At 40.1% G+C, this 19227-nt stretch overlaps 1 protein-coding gene across 5 annotated transcripts in view; it reads left to right on the plus strand.

The window, feature by feature from the left end:
* Nucleotides 1-19227, plus strand: part of LOC139746120 (lysine-specific demethylase 2A-like) — a 94580-nt gene that overhangs the window by 33917 nt on the left and 41436 nt on the right. For all 5 annotated transcript variants that reach the window (XM_071656974.1, XM_071656973.1, XM_071656975.1 and 2 more), the window contains 5 exons: nt 1536-1805; nt 4205-4346; nt 5076-5197; nt 12399-12560; nt 15460-15552. In XM_071656974.1, coding sequence (XP_071513075.1) covers nt 1536-1805; nt 4205-4346; nt 5076-5197; nt 12399-12560; nt 15460-15552 — 789 coding nt within the window. The remainder of the gene's footprint in view (nt 1-1535; nt 1806-4204; nt 4347-5075; nt 5198-12398; nt 12561-15459; nt 15553-19227) is intronic.

The raw sequence follows: 19227 nt of genomic DNA on the forward strand, positions 1-19227 counted from the left end.
TATGTTATTTTTTAGGCAGGCTTTATATGAACTCTGAGTTTCTTCAAGTCTGGGTTGTAAAAGAAAAAGTATGAAAGAAGGATGGATGAGAATGTATGAAGATAAGAGGTTAAGAAAGTTAGAGGTATGGTATGCATGAGGAAAAGCTGTTAAGTCTAGCTTGGTAATATCGGCATATTTTTGCATAAAAGCTGTAATGTGTTTTTGGCACCACTGTGACATTTAATTTAGGATTATAGAATTTTTCTTGATGGTTGCAATTTACAACCTTCTAACACTGATGTAATTTTGCATTTCTTAGATTTTTTCAATTGATAAAGTTTTCCAGACTTTCAGGAGATTGTTTGATTTGAATTTTTGGCAGTGATTTAAGATTCTCTTGCAGGCTAATGTACTGTAGTAGGAAATTAGGATATAGGACATAACCAAGAATAAGATTTTACCCAGTTTGATACCTTTTCCTTGATAGCTTGCTAAATTTGGCTACCTGCTTAATTGATAGTCTGCCACTTTTTTTCATTGTTAAGCATCATGCATAAGGTTAATTTTTCTTCTTTTTCCTGTACTCTTTACCTGTCAGTCATAGATCAGTATGGGTCACTGTCTGCCAGGGTCATCCTGGTTTCTTTTGTATTTTACATAATTTTTGGTCAGATGGAAGTTTATTGTTTTGCTTATATAATAGCTGAAGTTTTTTCCATGAATAATCCATCATATCTTTTGATTATTACTTCCTTAAATATTCCCATTGAGGTGTGTAAGGCCATTTTGTGTGTATGGGGAAATATGTGTTAGAGTACTGGAGAGAGAGAAATGGGGGAAGAATGTGTGGAATGTTGTATGCAAGGGAGGCATGTAAGGTCCATCTATCAATCTATATCTCTGATGCCTATTCCAAATGGTACTCCCTCAAAGGATTGGCCATGGCAGTAGAGTCTCCATAACTAAAGAACAAGTGTGCTGTTTCTCAGCCTTTAGTGCCTCGCCCTTAACAGGCCATTGGTAGAGGGCAAGTCTGACTTAAAGTTTGCAGAGCCTACTACCGAATGTTCATAATGACCACTTCTTTCTAATGCTTCTACCTAATAATCCTGCCTAAGTGTTCTTACCTACTACTTCTGTCTACTACTACTACTACTACTACCGTTTAGCCATAAGGCAAGGCTAGCGCTTCGTGCTCACTGCAGGAAAACTAGAGTTATGAAAAATGAGTTGTGTGAGTTAAGTGTTGTCAGGTGTTACATAATGAAAAGGAGAGATTGTATGTTTGTGGACAGAATGCCAGTAGTCCACATGTTAGTGAGGGAAAAAGAAAAGATGGATACCTGGGTCAGAGGAGTGCAACTTGACAACCACTACAGTGCTGGCTTACTAAGCAGATGTCACTAACCCTCCTGTTATCCTTTTAGTTTTCAATATCTTCTTAAAACTCGTAATTACCAAAATATTTGTATGTTTTATTGTAACATTCTTGCTATTAGATCTTTGGATTGATTTGATAGTGCTGTAATTGGTATTTTTGATATTGTTTGCAGGAAGCAGAGGGGGAGGAAGACACTAAATTGGACAAGAATATGACATTACCACCTGAAGAACACACCCACCTAACACAGTATGAGCTTCATGGCCTCAAAGCTATTGTTATGTACCTTCATGCTCTCCCCACTAGCAAGAAATGTGTGCCAGACCTCATTACAGATCCCATAGCGCTGATCAGAGATGTCCGCACTGTAGTAGAAAAGCACCGATATGATAAACCAGACCTCGCCAAAACATCTAAACCTGTCCTAGAATGGTGGTCAAGGGTCAGTTTTTTAAAGTTTATGTATCAGGATTTGTTATTTTTATTAATGTATTTTATGTTTATGTGTCAGCCACATGTTATAGTAGCTGCTGCATATGATTATTACCCCTGGACCAAAGTCTATAAAAGTCGTAGTGTTACTCAGAACCTTTATAAAAGCTCTTGCAGGCTGAGGCTGTGCTACTTCCAATAGCAGGGAAATGTAAACTACTTTAAAGTGAGAAGTTCTTTGACAAGACTGTGCTCTGATTAATATAACCTTGATTGGGTAGTCTCTTCCACTCAGCAGAACACAGCCAGTATAGGGATCAAATATTTCACACACACATGACATTTACTCCCTACAACAGTAATATTAGCACGAAAACAACACCCATTCTAATCGCCCTCAGAACACTTACCTGAAACCAGATATGGACTTTGACAAGAAAAAGAATTTCTCAACATCCTGTACAAATGGTTCATCCATTTCACTTCAGACTATGTTCCACCTGCTTGATCTTCCACCCAGTAAAAGGCAATTATAAAAATGTTGCAAACTGCACTAAAAAGTGCACTCAGAACAATTACTGGCTGCTTAGCAACCACAATCACTCAACACCTTCACAATGAAACAGAGAGCCTCTCAGTACAGTCCCACTTCAACATGCCTGGCACTCAGTTCAGTGTAACCAATAAACCCCTCCCACCCAAACCATTCTTTGACTAAACAGCGGCCCCCAAGTAGAAATAAAGAGCTTACCTATGCCTAGGTGTTCTGTAACCATTTCTCAGATCCCCCACCCCAACAAGTAAAACACCAAGAAAACACTTTCACACACAAATAACCTGTCAAGCACTAAGCAACTGACCTCCCAGCTTGGTCTTACCCCAATACACCCAACAGAAACCACTCTCCCTTAAAAAACATGAGTCACACACTCCCATTTACACTCTGGACATTACCCACAACTACATACACTGTTCAGAATTTCCAAAGACCCTTTGTGTTCGTGATGTAACTATTGTAAAGAAGAAACCGAGCACTTTATTCAGTTGCCTTGCAGTTTATGTACATAGACAATTACAACACAATGCTTTATGACTGTTGTCTTGACCTGTGGATGTAGCCAACTTAGTGCTGCAAGAGACTCATGATAATGGAAGGGACTCTTGGGGTAGAAAGTTAAAAAAGAGTCGGTTGTTGTTTACTGATGATACAGCACTGGTGGCTGATTCAAGTGAGGAACTGCAGAAGTTGGTGATTGAGTTTGAAAAGTATGAGAAAGGAGAAAGTTGAGAGTAAATTTGAATAAGAGCAAGGTTATTAGGTTCAGCAGGGCCTAGGTACAACTTAGTTGGGATGTGAGTTTGAATGGAGAAAAGTTGGAGGAAGTAAAATGGAATCATGGAAGTGGAAATGAGTCATAGGATAAGGGAGGGTGTGAAGGTTCTGGGAGTGATGAAGAATGTGTGGAAAGAACATTAGCTTAGAGAGCTAGAATGGGTATGTTAGAAGGAGTGGTAGTTCCAACAATATTATATGGTTGTTAGGCATGTGCTATAGATAGGATTGTACGGATGAGGGTGGATGTGTTGGAAATTAAATGTTTGAGGACAAAATGTGATGAGGTGGTTTGGTTAAGTAATGAAGGAGTAAGACAGATGAGTGATAATAGAAAGAGTTTGGTTGATAGAGCTGAAGAGTGTGTGTTGAAATGGTTTGGAGAGAATGAGTGAGGAAAAGGTTGACAAAGAGGATATATGTGTCAGAGATTGTGGCTCCACCAGTTATCTGGGAGCAATATGTACCCTTGTTGCGCTGATACCTTAAGTGATTGCAGACCCTTTAGTAATTGCGGGCGAATGTCAAGACTTTGACCCTGTGATAATCATTATTAAAGAGTTAGTGTGCATGAATGACATGATAATTCCATATATTTTTTAGTTATCTATTCTGCTCTTTTCATGTAAGGAAAGTGCATTTTTGATCCTTGGAGTACTGCACGCCCTGGAGGTCTTGTGTTTGTGATGTGTTTCTGCCATGTTTAAGAGATTTTTTTGTTGTGTGTCAACCACTTAGGTCCCAATTTTAAATAATATCATCAGAAGAATGTTTCATGTTTGTATGTATACTGTCTGGGATTTGCTTAGACAAATACTTTTGAAGGAATCTTTTTTAAGGGGCCCTCCTCTTGTACTATGATTCAGGAAATTTTTTTTTACCAAAAATTACTATTATACATGTGATGGTTCTTATATAATATCATGACAAATCCAGCCCTCAGCATTTTAGCTCAGAATTTGTACTGCTCGCTCATATTCCCCGTTTACCACATACTGTGGTAGATAGTTATTAATTATGTATGTTTCAGTATTTTTCTTGGACTTTTTAACCAGTTCCAGTCGTTTATCTTATAGGAGCCCACCAAATTTGGGATTAAGCGACCACTGGGAGAGAATACTGGAGGAGGAATCAAGAGAAGACGTAGAAATTCTGATGAGAATAGAATCGTTGGATTGCCTCCAAACGCTGCAAAAGTCAGACATCGTAGAGTTAGATGTAAGAAACCTACTTGGATGTTTTCTGTCAAACAGCCCATCCACTCTAATGCACATATATATGCATAAACACCCATACACGCACATATACATACACATATCAACCTATACACATATACATGCATATACATACATGTACATATATACACTTGACCATAATCACACTCGCTTGCCTTCATCCATTCCTGGTGCTACCCCACCCCACGGGAAACTTGAGAGAAGGAATTAGGAAAGGTTGACATGGATATATGTATCCCAAGTGGAGGGGACATAGAGAAGGGGAAACCAGACTGGAGATGGAAGGATGAAATGAAAGAAAGTTGCAAATGCTAAGTTCCTGAACATGAAGGAGGATGTAACATGTGCATAAGGTAGAGTGATTTTGAGGAGTATAGTGTACAAGAGTTTTTTTGCAGCCAATGGACTGAATCAGGGCATATGAAGCAGCAGCAGGAAATCACAGGTGTGTGGGGCTAGAGAATGGGGTTGATCAAAGGAGGCTGTTTCTTTGGTGCTACCTTGCTTAAGTGGAAAACAGCGAACCTGTAGAGAGAAGTGTGTGTGTGTTGTGTATGTATGTATTAGATATTTTACTCATTCCAGTTACAGTTTGTGAATCTCTAATGTAACTAATCTTTATAAACTGCTTATGATTTTCAATATAATGCTTTTCATAATTTTCCTATCTGATTATTTGAATGTTGACTTAAGATAAACTATTTGTTTATAGGTAAATTATGTGAGTCATGCTTACGAGAGGACTGCAGGAAATGTGGATTCTGTATGGATATGGTGAAGTATGGAGGACCTGGTACAATGAAGCAGACTTGTAAGATGAAAAAATGCACACAGGTAAGGACTAGAAACACTTCCTCACTTTTTTGATTGAATGATACATTCTTGTAATTTTTGTATAGCATGCATTTATCAGATTCCAGACACTATTTTCCAATCATGTCATACCTTAATATAGTGGACATCTGCTTAAGAATTCTGCCTCTCAGAATGAAAAAAAAAAAAAGTACCTTTGAATGTATAAAGAATTAGATGCCAAAAATGTATTATGTCCCAACTAAGAAGCTGGGATTATACTTTATACTGCTTGGAGAAATAGAAACATGCCAGGAGCAGCTACAGAAACATTTGAAGGAATACCGGACATGTGGTTGAAATCATTCCCAAATGAACCATGAATAGATTATTATGTAATGCTGGTGGGATCCGAGAAGAATGGGTCTCACTACCAGAACTCGGGTCATCATCTTTCAGGACCCCAAAGCTTCAAGGGAAGGCACTGTAGAAAATAGTTGTATGAAGAAGGGATAAAAATGAGGTGCATCAAAAGTATGGTGATCAGAAGTTTGAGTGTAGAGTTTGGAAGAAGCTATGCATTAAAGAGTACTTATCTAATTGTTCTGGTAAGGGTTTGAAATTGAGATGTAGTTAGGTCAGGATGTAGAGATATGGAGGTGGACAGTTACTGTAGTATATTGTTGGAATTAAGAGGATGGATTAAATGAAAAATGAAAAGAAGTTTAGGCGATTTGAAGAAGTCATTGGACTGGCACCAGGATGAAAGGTTGTTAGGATTTTGTGATTTTATTGAATGCATCATGGATAATATATTTATTGAGATAGTATATTCTAGTTTGTTTTTTATTATACTTAGCTGCCGTCTCCCACGTAAATGAGGTAACACAAGGAAACAGACAAGGAATGGTCTAACCCACCCAAATACACATGCATATACATAAACACACACACATGCACATATACGTATACATTTCAACGTATACGTACATATACATACACTGAGCAGGAGGCTGGGAACCCTCTCCCCCTTCCTTGTATATACATTTCTGAAAGGGGAAACAAGTTTTTATTATCATTGTTGTTTATTTATTTATTATACTTCGTTTTTTTTTTTTTTTTTTTTTTTCAAAAAGAAGGAACAGAGAATTGGGCCAAGTGAGGGTATTCCCTCAAAGGCCCAGTCCTCTGTTCTTAACGCTACCTCGCTAATGCGGGAAATGGCGAACAGTTTGAAAGAAAGAAGAAACTTTGTGAACGAATGGGGCCTTTGTTGTCTTTTCCTAGCGCTACCTCGCACACATGAGGGGGGAGGGGGATGGTATTCCATGTGTGGCGAGGTGGCGATGGGAATGAATAAAGGCAGATAGTGTGAATTGTGTGCATGGGTATATATGTATGTGTCTGTGTGTGTATATATATGTGTACATTGAGATGTATAGGTATGTATATTTGCGTGTATGGACGTGTATGTTTATACATGTGTATGGGGGTGGGTTGGGCCATTTCTTTCGTCTGTTTCCTTGCGCTACCTCGCAAACGCGGGAGACAGTGACAAAGCAAAATAAATAAAATAAATAAATTGTTGCTGTCTCGCGTTAGCGAGGTAGCGCAAGGAAACAGACGAAAGAATGGCCCAACCCACCCACATACACATGTACATACATAAACAACCACACTTGAACATATACATACCTATACATTTCAATGTATACATATTATTTTATTATACTTTGTCACTCTCTCCCATGTTAGCGAGTTAGTGCAAGGAAACAGACGAAAGAATGGCCCAACCCACCCACCCACATACACATGCATTTACATACACGTCCACACACACACACACACATACATACCTATACATTTCAATGTATACATATATATACATATACAGACATATACGTATATACACATGTACATAATTTGTACTTGCTGCCTGTCACCACCCCGCCACACATGAAATGACAACCCCCTCCTCCCGCACATGCGCAAGGTAGCGCAAGGAAAAGACAACAAAGGTCACATTCGTTCACAGTCTCTAGCTGTCGTGTATAGTGCACCGAAACCACAGCTCCCTTTCCACATCCAGGCCCCGCAAAACTTTCCATGGTTTACCCCAGACGCTTCACATGCCCTGATTCAATCCATTGACAGCACGTTGACCCTAGTATACCACATCATTCCAATTCACTCTATTCCTTGCACGCCTTTCACCCTCCTGCATGTTCAGGCCGTGATCACTCAAAATCTTTTTCACTCCATCCTTCCACCTCCATTTTGGTCTCCCGCTTCTCCTCGTTTCCTCCACCTCTGACACATATATCCTTTTTTTCAATCTTTCCTTACGTATTCTGTCCATGCGACCAAACCATTTCAATACACCCTCTTCTGCTCTTTCAACAACACTCTTTTTATTACCACACATCTCTCTTACCCTTTCATTACTTACTCGATCAAACCACCTCACACCACATATTGTCCTCAAACATCTCATTTCCAGCACATCTTCCCCCTTCTGCACAACCCTGTCTATAGCCCATGCCTCACAACCATATAACATTGTTGGAACCACTATTCCTTCAAATATACCCACTTTTGCTCCGAGATAACGTTGTCACCTTCCACACATTCTTCACCGCTCCCTGAGCCTTCATCCCCTACCCCACCCTGTGACTCACTTCTGCTTCCATGGTTCCATCCACTGCCAAATCCACTCCCAGATATGTAATAAAAGTCTTAACTTCCTCCAGTTTTTCTCCATTCAAACTTACCTCCCAATTTACTTGTCCCTCAACGCTACTGAACCTAATAACCTCGCTCTTATTCACATTTATTCTCAACTTTCTTCTTTCACACACTTTACCAAACTTGAACAACAACTGGCTCACTTCCTTCTCTCCAAAACTCTTGCATTCACCTCCCTAACAGCCCCATCCATAAGCAAATTAAACAACCATCGAGACATCATGCACCCCTGCTGCAAACCGACATTCACTGGGAACCAATCACTTTCCTCTCTTCCTACTTGCACACATGCCTTACATCCTCGATAAAAACTTTTCACTGCTTCTAGCAACATACCTCCCATGCCATATGCTCTTAGCATCTTCCACAGAGCATCTCTATCAACTCTATCATGTGCCTTCTCTAGATCCATAAATGCTACATACAAATCCATATGCTTTTCTAAGTATTTCTCACATAAATTCTTCAAAGCAAACACCTGATCCACATATCCTCTACCACTTCTGAAACCACACTGCTCATCCCCAGTCTGGTGCTCTGTACATGCCTTAACTCTCTCAATCAGTACTCTCCCATATGATTCCCCAGGAATACTCAACAAACTTATACCTATGTAATTTGAACACTCACCTTTATCCCCTTTTGCTTTGTACAATGGCACTATGCATGCATTCTGCCAATCCTCAGGCACTTCACCATGAACCATACATACATTGAACATCCTCACCAACCAGTCAACATCACAGTCACCCCTCTTTTAAATAAATTCTACAGCAATACCATCCAAACCCGCTGCCTTGCTGGCTTTCATCTTCTGCAAAGCTTTCATTACCTCTTCTCTGTTTACCAAATCACTCTCCCTGACCCTCTCACTTTGCACACCACCTCGACCAAAACACCTTATATCTGCCACTCTGTCGTCAAACTTATTCAACAAACCTTCAAAATACTCACTCCGTCTCCCTCTCATTTTACCACTACTTGTTATTACCTCTCCATTTGCCCCCTTCATCGATGTTCCCATTTGTTCTCTCGTCTTATGCACTTTATTTACCGCCTTCCAAAGCATCTTTGTATTCTCCCTAAAATTTAATGATACTCTATCACCCCAACTCTCATTTACCCTCTTTTTCACCTCTTGCACCTTTCTCTTGACCTCTTGCCTCTTTTTTTTTTTTTTTTTATACATCTCCTGGTCATTTGCACTATTTCCCTGCAAAAATCATCCAAATACCCCTCTCTTCTCTTTCACTAACAACCTTACTTCTTCGTCCCACCACTCACTACCCTTTCTAATCTGCCCACCTCCCACCTTTCCCATGCCACAAACATCTTTTGTGCAAGGCATCACTGCTTCCTTAACTACATCCCATTCCTCCCCTTCTTCCCTTCCATCACTTGCTCTCACCTTTTTCCATTCTGCACTCAGTCTCAAAATTATTATTATTATTTTTTTTTTTTTTTTTTCTTTGTCGCTGTCTCCCGCGTTTGCGAGGTAGCACAAGGAAACAGACGAAAGAAATGGCCCAACCCACCCCCATACACATGTATATACATACGTCCACACACGCAAATATACATACCTACACAGCTTTCCATGGTTTACCCCAGACGCTTCACATGCCGTGATTCAATCCACTGACAGCACGTCAACCCCGGTATACCACATCGCTCCAATTCACTCTATTCCTAGCCCTCCTTTCACCCTCCTGCATGTTCAGGCCCCGATCACACAAAATCTTTTTCACTCCATCTTTCCACCTCCAATTTGGTCTCCCTCTTCTCCTCGTTCCCTCCACCTCCGACACATATATCCTCTTGGTCAATCTTTCCTCACTCATTCTCTCCATGTGCCCAACCATTTCAAAACACCCTCTTCTGCTCTCTCAACCACGCTCTTTTTATTTCCACACATCTCTCTTACCCTTATGTTACTTACTCGATCAAACCACCTCACACCACACATTGTCCTCAAACATCTCATTTCCAGCACATCCATCCTCCTGCGCACAACTCTATCCATAGCCCACGCCTCGCAACCATACAACATTGTTGGAACCACTATTCCTTCAAACATACCCATTTTTGCTTTCCGAGATAATGTTCTCGACTTCCACACATTCTTCAAGGCTCCCAGAATTTTCGCCCCCTCCCCCACCCTATGATCCACTTCCGCTTCCATGGTTCCATCCGCTGCCAGATCCACTCCCAGATATCTAAAACACTTCACTTCCTCCAGTTTTTCTCCATTCAAACTCACCTCCCAATTGACTTGACCCTCAACCCTACTGTACCTAATGACCTTGCTCTTATTCACATTTACTCTTAACTTTCTTCTTTCACACACTTTACCAAACTCAGTCACCAGCTTCTGCAGTTTCTCACATGAATCAGCCACCAGCGCTGTATCATCAGCGAACAACAACTGACTCACTTCCCAAGCTCTCTCATCCCCAACAGACTTCATACTTGCCCCTCTTTCCAAAACTCTTGCATTCACCTCCCTCACAACCCCATCCATAAACAAATTAAACAACCATGGAGACATCACACACCCGTGCCGCAAACCTACATTCACTGAGAACCAATCACTTTCCTCTCTTCCTACACGTACACATGCCTTACATCCTCGATAAAAACTTTTCACTGCTTCTAACAACTTGCCTCCCACACCATATATTCTTAATACCTTCCACAGAGCATCTCTATCAACTCTATCATATGCCTCCTCCAGATCCATAAATGCTACATACAAATCCATTTGCTTTTCTAAGTATTTCTCACATACATTCTTCAAAGCAAACACCTGATCCACACATCCTCTACCACTTCTGAAACCACACTGCTCTTCCCCAATCAGATGCTCTGTACATGCCTTCACCCTCTCAATCAATATCCTCCCATATAATTTACCAGGAATACTCAACAAACTTATACCTCTGTAATTATTATTATTATTATATATCCTTAGGACTGATTGTTTAGTGATCCAGGGGCTTCTGCACCTCCAGGACTGTACTACACTCGGTAGCTTGAACAGGAAACAAGATACTTTAATGATAGTAATGTTTCATGTGATGAATGTTGACTTTTCACTTGTAATGTGACCTTAAGCAGGCAGAGCCTGTTAACATTGTGTAACACAATATAAGGTACAAGAAGGAGATGTAAGCCACCAAAAAAGAATGAATGAATATGCAATGAAACCCTCTTTTATTGTTATGGAATTCAGCTTCTGATGAATGTTTTGAACCCCCTATTGAAGTGAAAAATATGGGAAAATGCTTTGAAATTCTTTTTTTAAGTTAAAAATAAATTGGATTAGTTAAGGACCCATAGGATTGGGATTATGATATAACTGAATAATGTATTAGTTTCCAACCTTAATTTGGGATGCTGAGCATCAGAATATGGGACAATCTGTTACATGTCACCATGATGCACTTTTTTATTGCATTAATATGCATTGTTCTCTGCACACATATACGAAATGTTTAAGGACAGTATGTGGTGTGAGGTAGCTTGATTAAGTAATGAAGGGTGAGAAAGAGGTGTGGTAACAAAATGAGTGTGGTTGAGAGAGAGCTGAGGAGGATGTGCTGAAATGGTTTGGAGATATGGGGAGAATGAGTGTGAAGAAAGGACGACCAAGAGGATATATGTGTCAAAAGTGGAGGGAACAAGAACAGGGAGACCATATTGGAAGGATGAAGCAAAAAAATTTTTGGGCAATTGGGGCCTGAATATGCAGGAGGGTGAAAGGTGTGCATGGAATAGAGTGAATTGAAATGACGTGGCATACAGGGGTGAAAGTACTGTCAATTAACTGAACCAGGGCATGTAAATCAGTCTTATAAACCATGAAAAGGTGTGTGAGGGCCCAGTTATAGATAGGGAGCTGTGGTTTCAGTGCATTACGTGTGATGGCTGGAGAATGTATGTGAGCAAATGCGACCTTTCTTTGTCAGTTCCTGGCACAATTTCATTAACATGGGGAATGAGGATCAGGTATTAAAAAAAATTAGCCTTTCCTGTTACTTTATTTCTATCAAACCCATTTGATGCTAGGCAAATGGTAACTTCCCTTTAGCTTTTCAAATTTCTCTTCATACTGTGTGGTGCAAAGATGTTTTGTAATGAGTATCTGCTATATCTTGAGTTTCACTTTTTCGTTTAATTTCTGTGAACAAATATTTCTTGATATTATTTCTAAGCTTTTAAGTTGAAGACCGAGACTTGAAGAAGGCATTTATTTAGTATGTAGGAAATACAAGATATAATTCAGAAGTTCCATCCATACTAAAACAGTTGGAAGAACTTTGCTCATTTTGAATTCCATCAAACCTCAAGGTAAATGTACTTTTTTGTTGACTCGTGATGCACCCCTTGGACTTAGAGTTGGGGGTTCATAACAGATAGATAGATAGATAGATATAGTGACAATTCATTTGAGGTTAATCTTCTTCACGCTATGGTATGTATGACCTCCTATTTACAGCCCATGCTTCCTGCAGCAGCATTCTGTTATGAATGTCAGCTGGATGGTTGGGGACGAGTATTAACCACTCCACCACAGAAACCTCCTGTGAACACACCAAGCAGCCTCTTTGAATGTTGTGTGTGCTTCAAGATATCTCATCTGAAATGCATCAGTAGCAAGGTAAGTTTTATCCATACTGTTTTCTTTAGTTCTGGTTAAAAACAGGACAAAAGACCTCTGGGAGGGTTAGGTTATCCTAAAAGCAATCATAACATCACTGACATTTTCATGAATTAGTTTGTGTAGTAACTTTTAGAGCCTCTTATTAGCTAATAGTATAATTCAGCCTGGTAAAATAAGAATGTCCTGTGAAGCATTTATTTACAGACTTGCACAGAAATACTTCAGATGGGGGTTAGGGGAGAAAAAATACTGCCCATGTATCTCTTGCATGTCATAGAAAGTGGCTATGAGGGATAGGAGTAGGAAGTTGGACATCCTTTCCATTTGTATTGCTTTTCAAGGCAGGAACAGAGGAAGGAGCTAAATGAGAATTTCTCCCTCTAAGGCTCGCTCATCTGTTCTTGAAGCGTCCTCACTTATGTGGGAAATAGCGAACTTATGAAAGAAAAAACAATATCTGAGAATATGAAAGATTACAATATGTTACAATTAGTAAAATGAAAGTACATTTGCAAAAGATTTTGTACCTTTTCAAAGTGAAACTTTCAAAACAAGGGATGGTTCACAGTTGGAGTTTACTTAATTGTCCTGCAACAGTGTGAGATTTGCTTCCTCATAATGGGTCTTTTCTCTTCACTTTACAATGTTTAGGCTCGGTGGGATAGGGTGTGCAGTTTGGCCTGAGTTATTTGTTTTTAAATTGAGTGATGAAATATGTCTCGGCCAATTTCCAAATGGTGTGGAATCCCTATAACCCTGGTTTCCTTCATTTGTCCTTTAATTATTCTTTTTCAAAATCTTTAATTTAGTTTCCTAGTAGGATGGTAATGAAGTTTTATTTTAGAGTCTTAGCAATGGAAATTTCTAAATTGCTGAAGGAAATTATGAATGAGAACGAATCTAGAGCTTTTCCCTGGATTGATGTATCAAGTGGTGGAAATTGATGTTTGTAGGTACAGTCTTAAGTGTGTAAGAAGGTAGTTGTTCATGGTTAGGAATAGGGTTACTGTTAGTTTGATAAGTTGAAAAATTTCTGGGCATGTGTAGAAAGTACAAATGTAAAGAATTATTTATACTTTATTGGGTGTAAGAATGGGTATTTTTTGATGGTTGAGAAAAAATATATGTATGAAAAAGCTGCAAGTTTAGGTAATTTTATGTTTAGCGGATTCAATTTTGGCAGTGTGAGTTGCTGGGACTATCTTACTTTACATGAAAAATGCATTGGTGTTTACAGTGAGAAGATGGTAGTGTAAATTCATTGATGACAATAAAAGTTGTGGGATAGAGCTAAGAAAATACTGAGCAATTCACATTTTTCAGTTTTTATTTATTTTCTAGTTCGTCTTCCATTGTCCCATAATGATACTGTCATAGAACATTTCTAGCATTTTGCTCTCTCTCTCTCTCTCTCTCTCTCTCTCTCTCTCTCTCTCTCTCTCTCTCTCTCTCTCTCTCTCTCTCTCATATTACGAGGATCTGGAAACTACTTAAGGAATGTTATATTAAAATTCTTAGATTTTTTTAGCTCTTATCTACCATATAAACATTAACTACCCATTTCCATGGGGTAAAGCATGTGCATACAGGCATGCACCTTTTGTGGAATGAGTTTTGCTGAACTGGGGTCCTTAACCCCACAAATAGGCAAGGGGCTGGGACCCCCAATTCCATAGACAGACTTGTTATCCAGGTTGTAGAACAGTCTGAAGTCAGAGATATTGCTTGGTGCAAAGCCTCCCTTAAAACCATCCCTGATTAAAGAATTTATGTATGACTGTGCCACTCTACAAAAAAAGGAATGCCAATAGTTAAACACGAGAGAAGAGTGAGGGATGACCTGATCATTGCCTGTAGGATTTTAAAACATCAATGATGTAGACAGTGAACAGTTTTTTAAGAAATACAGGGTTAGAGCTACCAGAGAATTTAAGTAAGTAGTAGTTGGTAGGCAGCCATTGACTAGGGAGGTATATTACTGGTATTGGGAGAGTTAGTAGTGGCTGCCTAGTGAGCTAGTTCATCAGTGTTTGTAAAGTTGCTCTTCCTTGGCCTGGGTAGTCATCTTTTCTTTTTGCCTCACCCACATGTGGACTGCAGGTATTCTGTCCACAGACATTGAATCTTTCCTTGTCCCCTTGTCCCTCATGATGTCCCTAAAAACACTTCACAACACTTACACAGCTTATTCTTGGCATGTCTAGATTTTCCTGTGGTGAGCTCTTTGTTCTTTGCGCTGGCCCTGCCCTCTGGCAAAATGATAGGAGCAGTAGATAGAAGTAGTAGGTAGGAACATTACAACAGGAGCTTTAGGTACAAACATTATGTAGATTTAGTAGATAGGAGCTTTAGCTGGGAGCATTAAGTGAAAGTAGTAGATTGAACATGAGGCAAGAATATTAGGTAGACACATTAGATAGTAGTAGTACGTAGGATTATTAGGCAGGAGCCTCTGAAAACGCTGTGCTAGAGTTGCCCACTGCATGTGGCCTGTATAGGGTAAGGCACAAAAGGCTAAGAGGCACTACTGGAATTCAACAGTTATGGAGACTTTTGTTGTGGTTACACCCTTGATGGAGTTCCCAAAGGGAATGGACATCAGACCTATAGGTAGATTAAGCAAGAAATTTGTAAGAAAAATTTAAAAATGTACTCTTTATTGTGTGAGTGGTTGCTAATGGAGTGAAGTGATTGATGGCATGGTTAATGCAGAAAACAGAAAATTTGATAGAGAAAATTTAAGAGATGGGGTTTACATGAACAGTATTTTACATTCTGCTGATTTTCTGTTTGGTGATTGTCTGAAAGAATTGTGCTGGAAATGTTTTCATTATTTATAGCTAATGACAGTGCTGGGACCAGTTGCTAATGTGCAATGCAATTTCTATTTTTTCAGTTTCCAGATGCAGATGGCATTGTTAATGAGGATCTGCCCAACAGCTGGGAGTGTCCAGAGTGTGTCAAGTTAGGCTATAATAAGGAGTACAAAGTGAGTTACTCAGGATTACTAATTAAATTGTTTGCTGTAAATTGTGAAATATGTGCAGAATGTTGCATCTGGTTTGACAACCATGTTCAGAAAACACTGAATGAATTGGAGATTTTATGATAAGTGAATTTAACTCCATTAAAATAAAAAAATGGGAAATGAATATCAGTGTTTCCATTAAGGCTTTGTGGTTGGTTCTTCTTTCTAGAATGAGTTGCTTCTTATACAATATTTTTTTTTATTATACATTATAGGTTTCCCGCATCAACGAGGTAGCACCAGGAAACAAAGAATGTCCTATCACTTGTTTCGTACACACACACACACACACACACACACACACACACACATATATATATTTATTTGCTTTGTCGCTGTCTCCCTATTTGTGAGGTAGCGCAAGGAAACGGATGAAAGAATGGCCCAACCCACCCACATACACATGTATATACATACACGTCCCCACACGCAAATATACATATCTATACATCTCAACGTATACATATATATACACACACAGACATATACATATATACACATGTACATAATTCATACTGTCTGCTTTGCCACCTCGCCGCACATGAAATAACAACCCCCTCCCCCCAAATGTGTGTGAGGTAGCGCTAGGAAAAGACAACAAAGGCCCCATTCATTCACATTCAGTCTCTAGCTGTCATGTAATAATGCACCGAAACGACAGCTCCCTTTCCACATCCAGGCCCCACAGAACTTTCCATGGTTTACCCCAGACGCTTCACATGCCCTGGTTTAATCCATTGACAGCACGTTGACCCGGTATACCACATCGTTCCAATGCACTCTGTTCCTTGCATGCCTTTCACCCTCCTGCATGTTCGGGCCCCGATCACTCAAAATCTTTTTCACTTCATCTTTCCTCCTCCAATTTGGTCTCCCACTTCTCCTTGTTTCCTCCACCTCTGACACATATATCCTCTTGGTCAATCTTTCCTCACTCATTCTCTCCTTGTGACCAAACCATTTCAAAACACCCTCTTCTGCTCTCTCAACCACACTCTTTTCATTACCACACATCACTCTTACCCTATTATTACTTACTCAATCAAACCACCTCACACTACATATTGTCCTCAAACATCTCATTTCCAGCACATCCACCCTCCTCCGCACAACTCTATCTGTAGCCCACGCCTCGTAACCATATAACATTGTTGGAACCACCATTCCTTCAAACATACCCATTTTTGCTTTTGGAACCACTATTCCTTCAAACATACCCATTTTTGCTTTCCGAGATAATGTTCTCGACTTCCACACATTCTTCAATGCTCCCAGAACTTTCGCCCCTTCCCCCACCCTATGATTCACTTCTGCTTCCATGGTTCCATCCATTGCCAAATCCACTCCCAGATATCTACATACATATATACACGCACATATACATACATATACAAACACATACACAGACATATGTACACATTCTTATTTGCCTTTCTTCCTCCATTCCTGGCGCAGTTTCCTGTGGGGCGAGGTAGTGTCAGGAATGGATGAAGGCAGTCAAGTATGAATATATGCATATTTATGTCTATATGTCTATATGAAGAATGTGTGGAAGTTGAGAACATTATCTCGGAAAGCAAAAATGGGTATGTTTGAAGGAATAGTGGTTCCAATAATGTTGTATGGTTGCGAGGTGTGGGCTATGGATAGAGTTGTGCGCAGGAGGGTGGATGTGCTGGAAATTAGATGTTTGAGGACAATGTGTGGTGTGAGGTGGTGTGATCGAGTAAGTAATGTAAGGGTAAGAGAGATGTGTGGAAATAAAAAGAGTGTGGTTGAGAGAGCAGAAGAGGGTGTTTTGAAATGGTTTGGGCACATGGAGAGGGCACATGGAGAGAATGAGTGAGGAAAGATTGACCAAGAGGATATATGTGTCGGAGGTGGAGGGAACGAGAAGTGGTAGACCAAATTGGAGGTGGAAAGATGGAGTGAAAAAAATTTTGAGTGATTGGGGCCTGAACATGCAGGAGGGTGAAAGGAGGGCAAGGAATAGAGTGAATTGGATCGATGTGGTATACCGGGGTTGACGTGCTGTCAATGGATTGAATCGGGGCATGTGAAGCGTCTGGGGTGAACCATGGAAAGTTGTGTGGGGCCTGGATGTGGAAAGGGAGCTGTGGTTTCGGGCATTATTGCGTGACAGCTGGAGACTGAGTGTGAACGAATGGAGCCTTTGTTGTCTGTTCCTAGTGCTACCTTGCACACATGAGGGGGGAGGGGGATGGTATTCCATGTGTGGCGAGGTGGCGATGGGAATGAATAGGGGCAGGCAGTGTGAATTGTGTGCATGTGTATATATGTATGTGTCTGTGTGTGTATATATATGTGTACATTGAGATGTATAGGTATGTATATTTGCGTGTGTGTGTGTACATTGTGTTTGGGGGTGGGTTGTGCCATTTCTTTCGTCAGTTTCCTTGCGCTACCTCACAAACGCAGGAGACAGCGACAAAGCAAAATAAAGAAAAATAATAATGTGCATGTATGTATGTATATGTGCATGTATGGCCATTTATGTATATGTATGTATATATGAGTAGATACGTTATTCTTTGTTTCCTAGCATTATCTCGCTGACGTGGGAAACAGTGATTAAGTTTGGAAAAGTGTGTGAAAGGAAAAAATTCAGAGTAAATGTGAATAAGAGCAAGGTTATTAGGTTCAGTAGGGTTGAGGAACAGGTTAATTGAGATTTAAGTTTTAATAGAGAAAAATGGGAGGAAGTGAAGTGTTTTAGACATCTGTGAGTGGAGTTAGCAGTGAATGGAACCATGGAAGCAGAAGTGAGTCACAGGGTGGGGGAGGGGGCAAAGGTTGTGGGAGCGATGAAGAATGTGTTGAAGGAGAGGACATTATCTTGGAGAGCAAAAATGGGTATGTTTGAAGGAATAGTAATTCCAACAGTGTTATGTGGAAGCGAGGCATGGGCTATAGTTAGGGTTGTATGGAGGAGGATGGATGTGTTGGAAATGAAATGTTTGAGGATGATATGTGATATGAGGTGGTTTGACCAAGTGAGTGATGAAAGGGTAAGAGAGATGTTTGGAAATAAAAAGAGTGTGGTTGAGAGAGCAGAAGAGAGTGCATTGAAATGGTTTGGGCATATGGAGAGATTGACATAGAGGATATATATGTAAGAAGTAGATCAAACAAGGAGAAGCAGGAGACCAAGTTAGAGATAGAAGGATGGTGTGGAAAAAGATTTTGAGCGATCAGGGCCTGAACATACAGCAGGGTGAGAGATGTGCAAGGAATAGAGTGAATTGGAACGATATGGTATACCCAGGTCAATGTGCTTTCAGTGGACTGAACCGGGGCATGTGAAACATCTGGGGTGAACCATGGAATAGTCTGTGGATCCTGGATGTGGATAGGGAGCTGTGGTTTTTTTTACATTTCACATGACAGCTAGAGACAGAGTGTGAGCAAATGTGGCCTTTTTATCTGTTTTCCTGGTGCTACCTTGGTAAAGCAGGGGGTAGCGACGCTGTTTCCTGTGGGGTGGGTTAGTGATGGAAGGGGGTAGCTCCAGGAATGGATGAAGGCATGTATGAATATGTATATATTTATATGTCTGTGTATGATGTTTATGTGCATGTGTTTATATGTATATGTACATGTGTGGGCGGTTATGTA

Source organism: Panulirus ornatus, chromosome 64 (genome assembly GCF_036320965.1).
Source record: "Panulirus ornatus isolate Po-2019 chromosome 64, ASM3632096v1, whole genome shotgun sequence".
Classification (NCBI taxonomy): domain Eukaryota; kingdom Metazoa; phylum Arthropoda; class Malacostraca; order Decapoda; family Palinuridae; genus Panulirus; species Panulirus ornatus.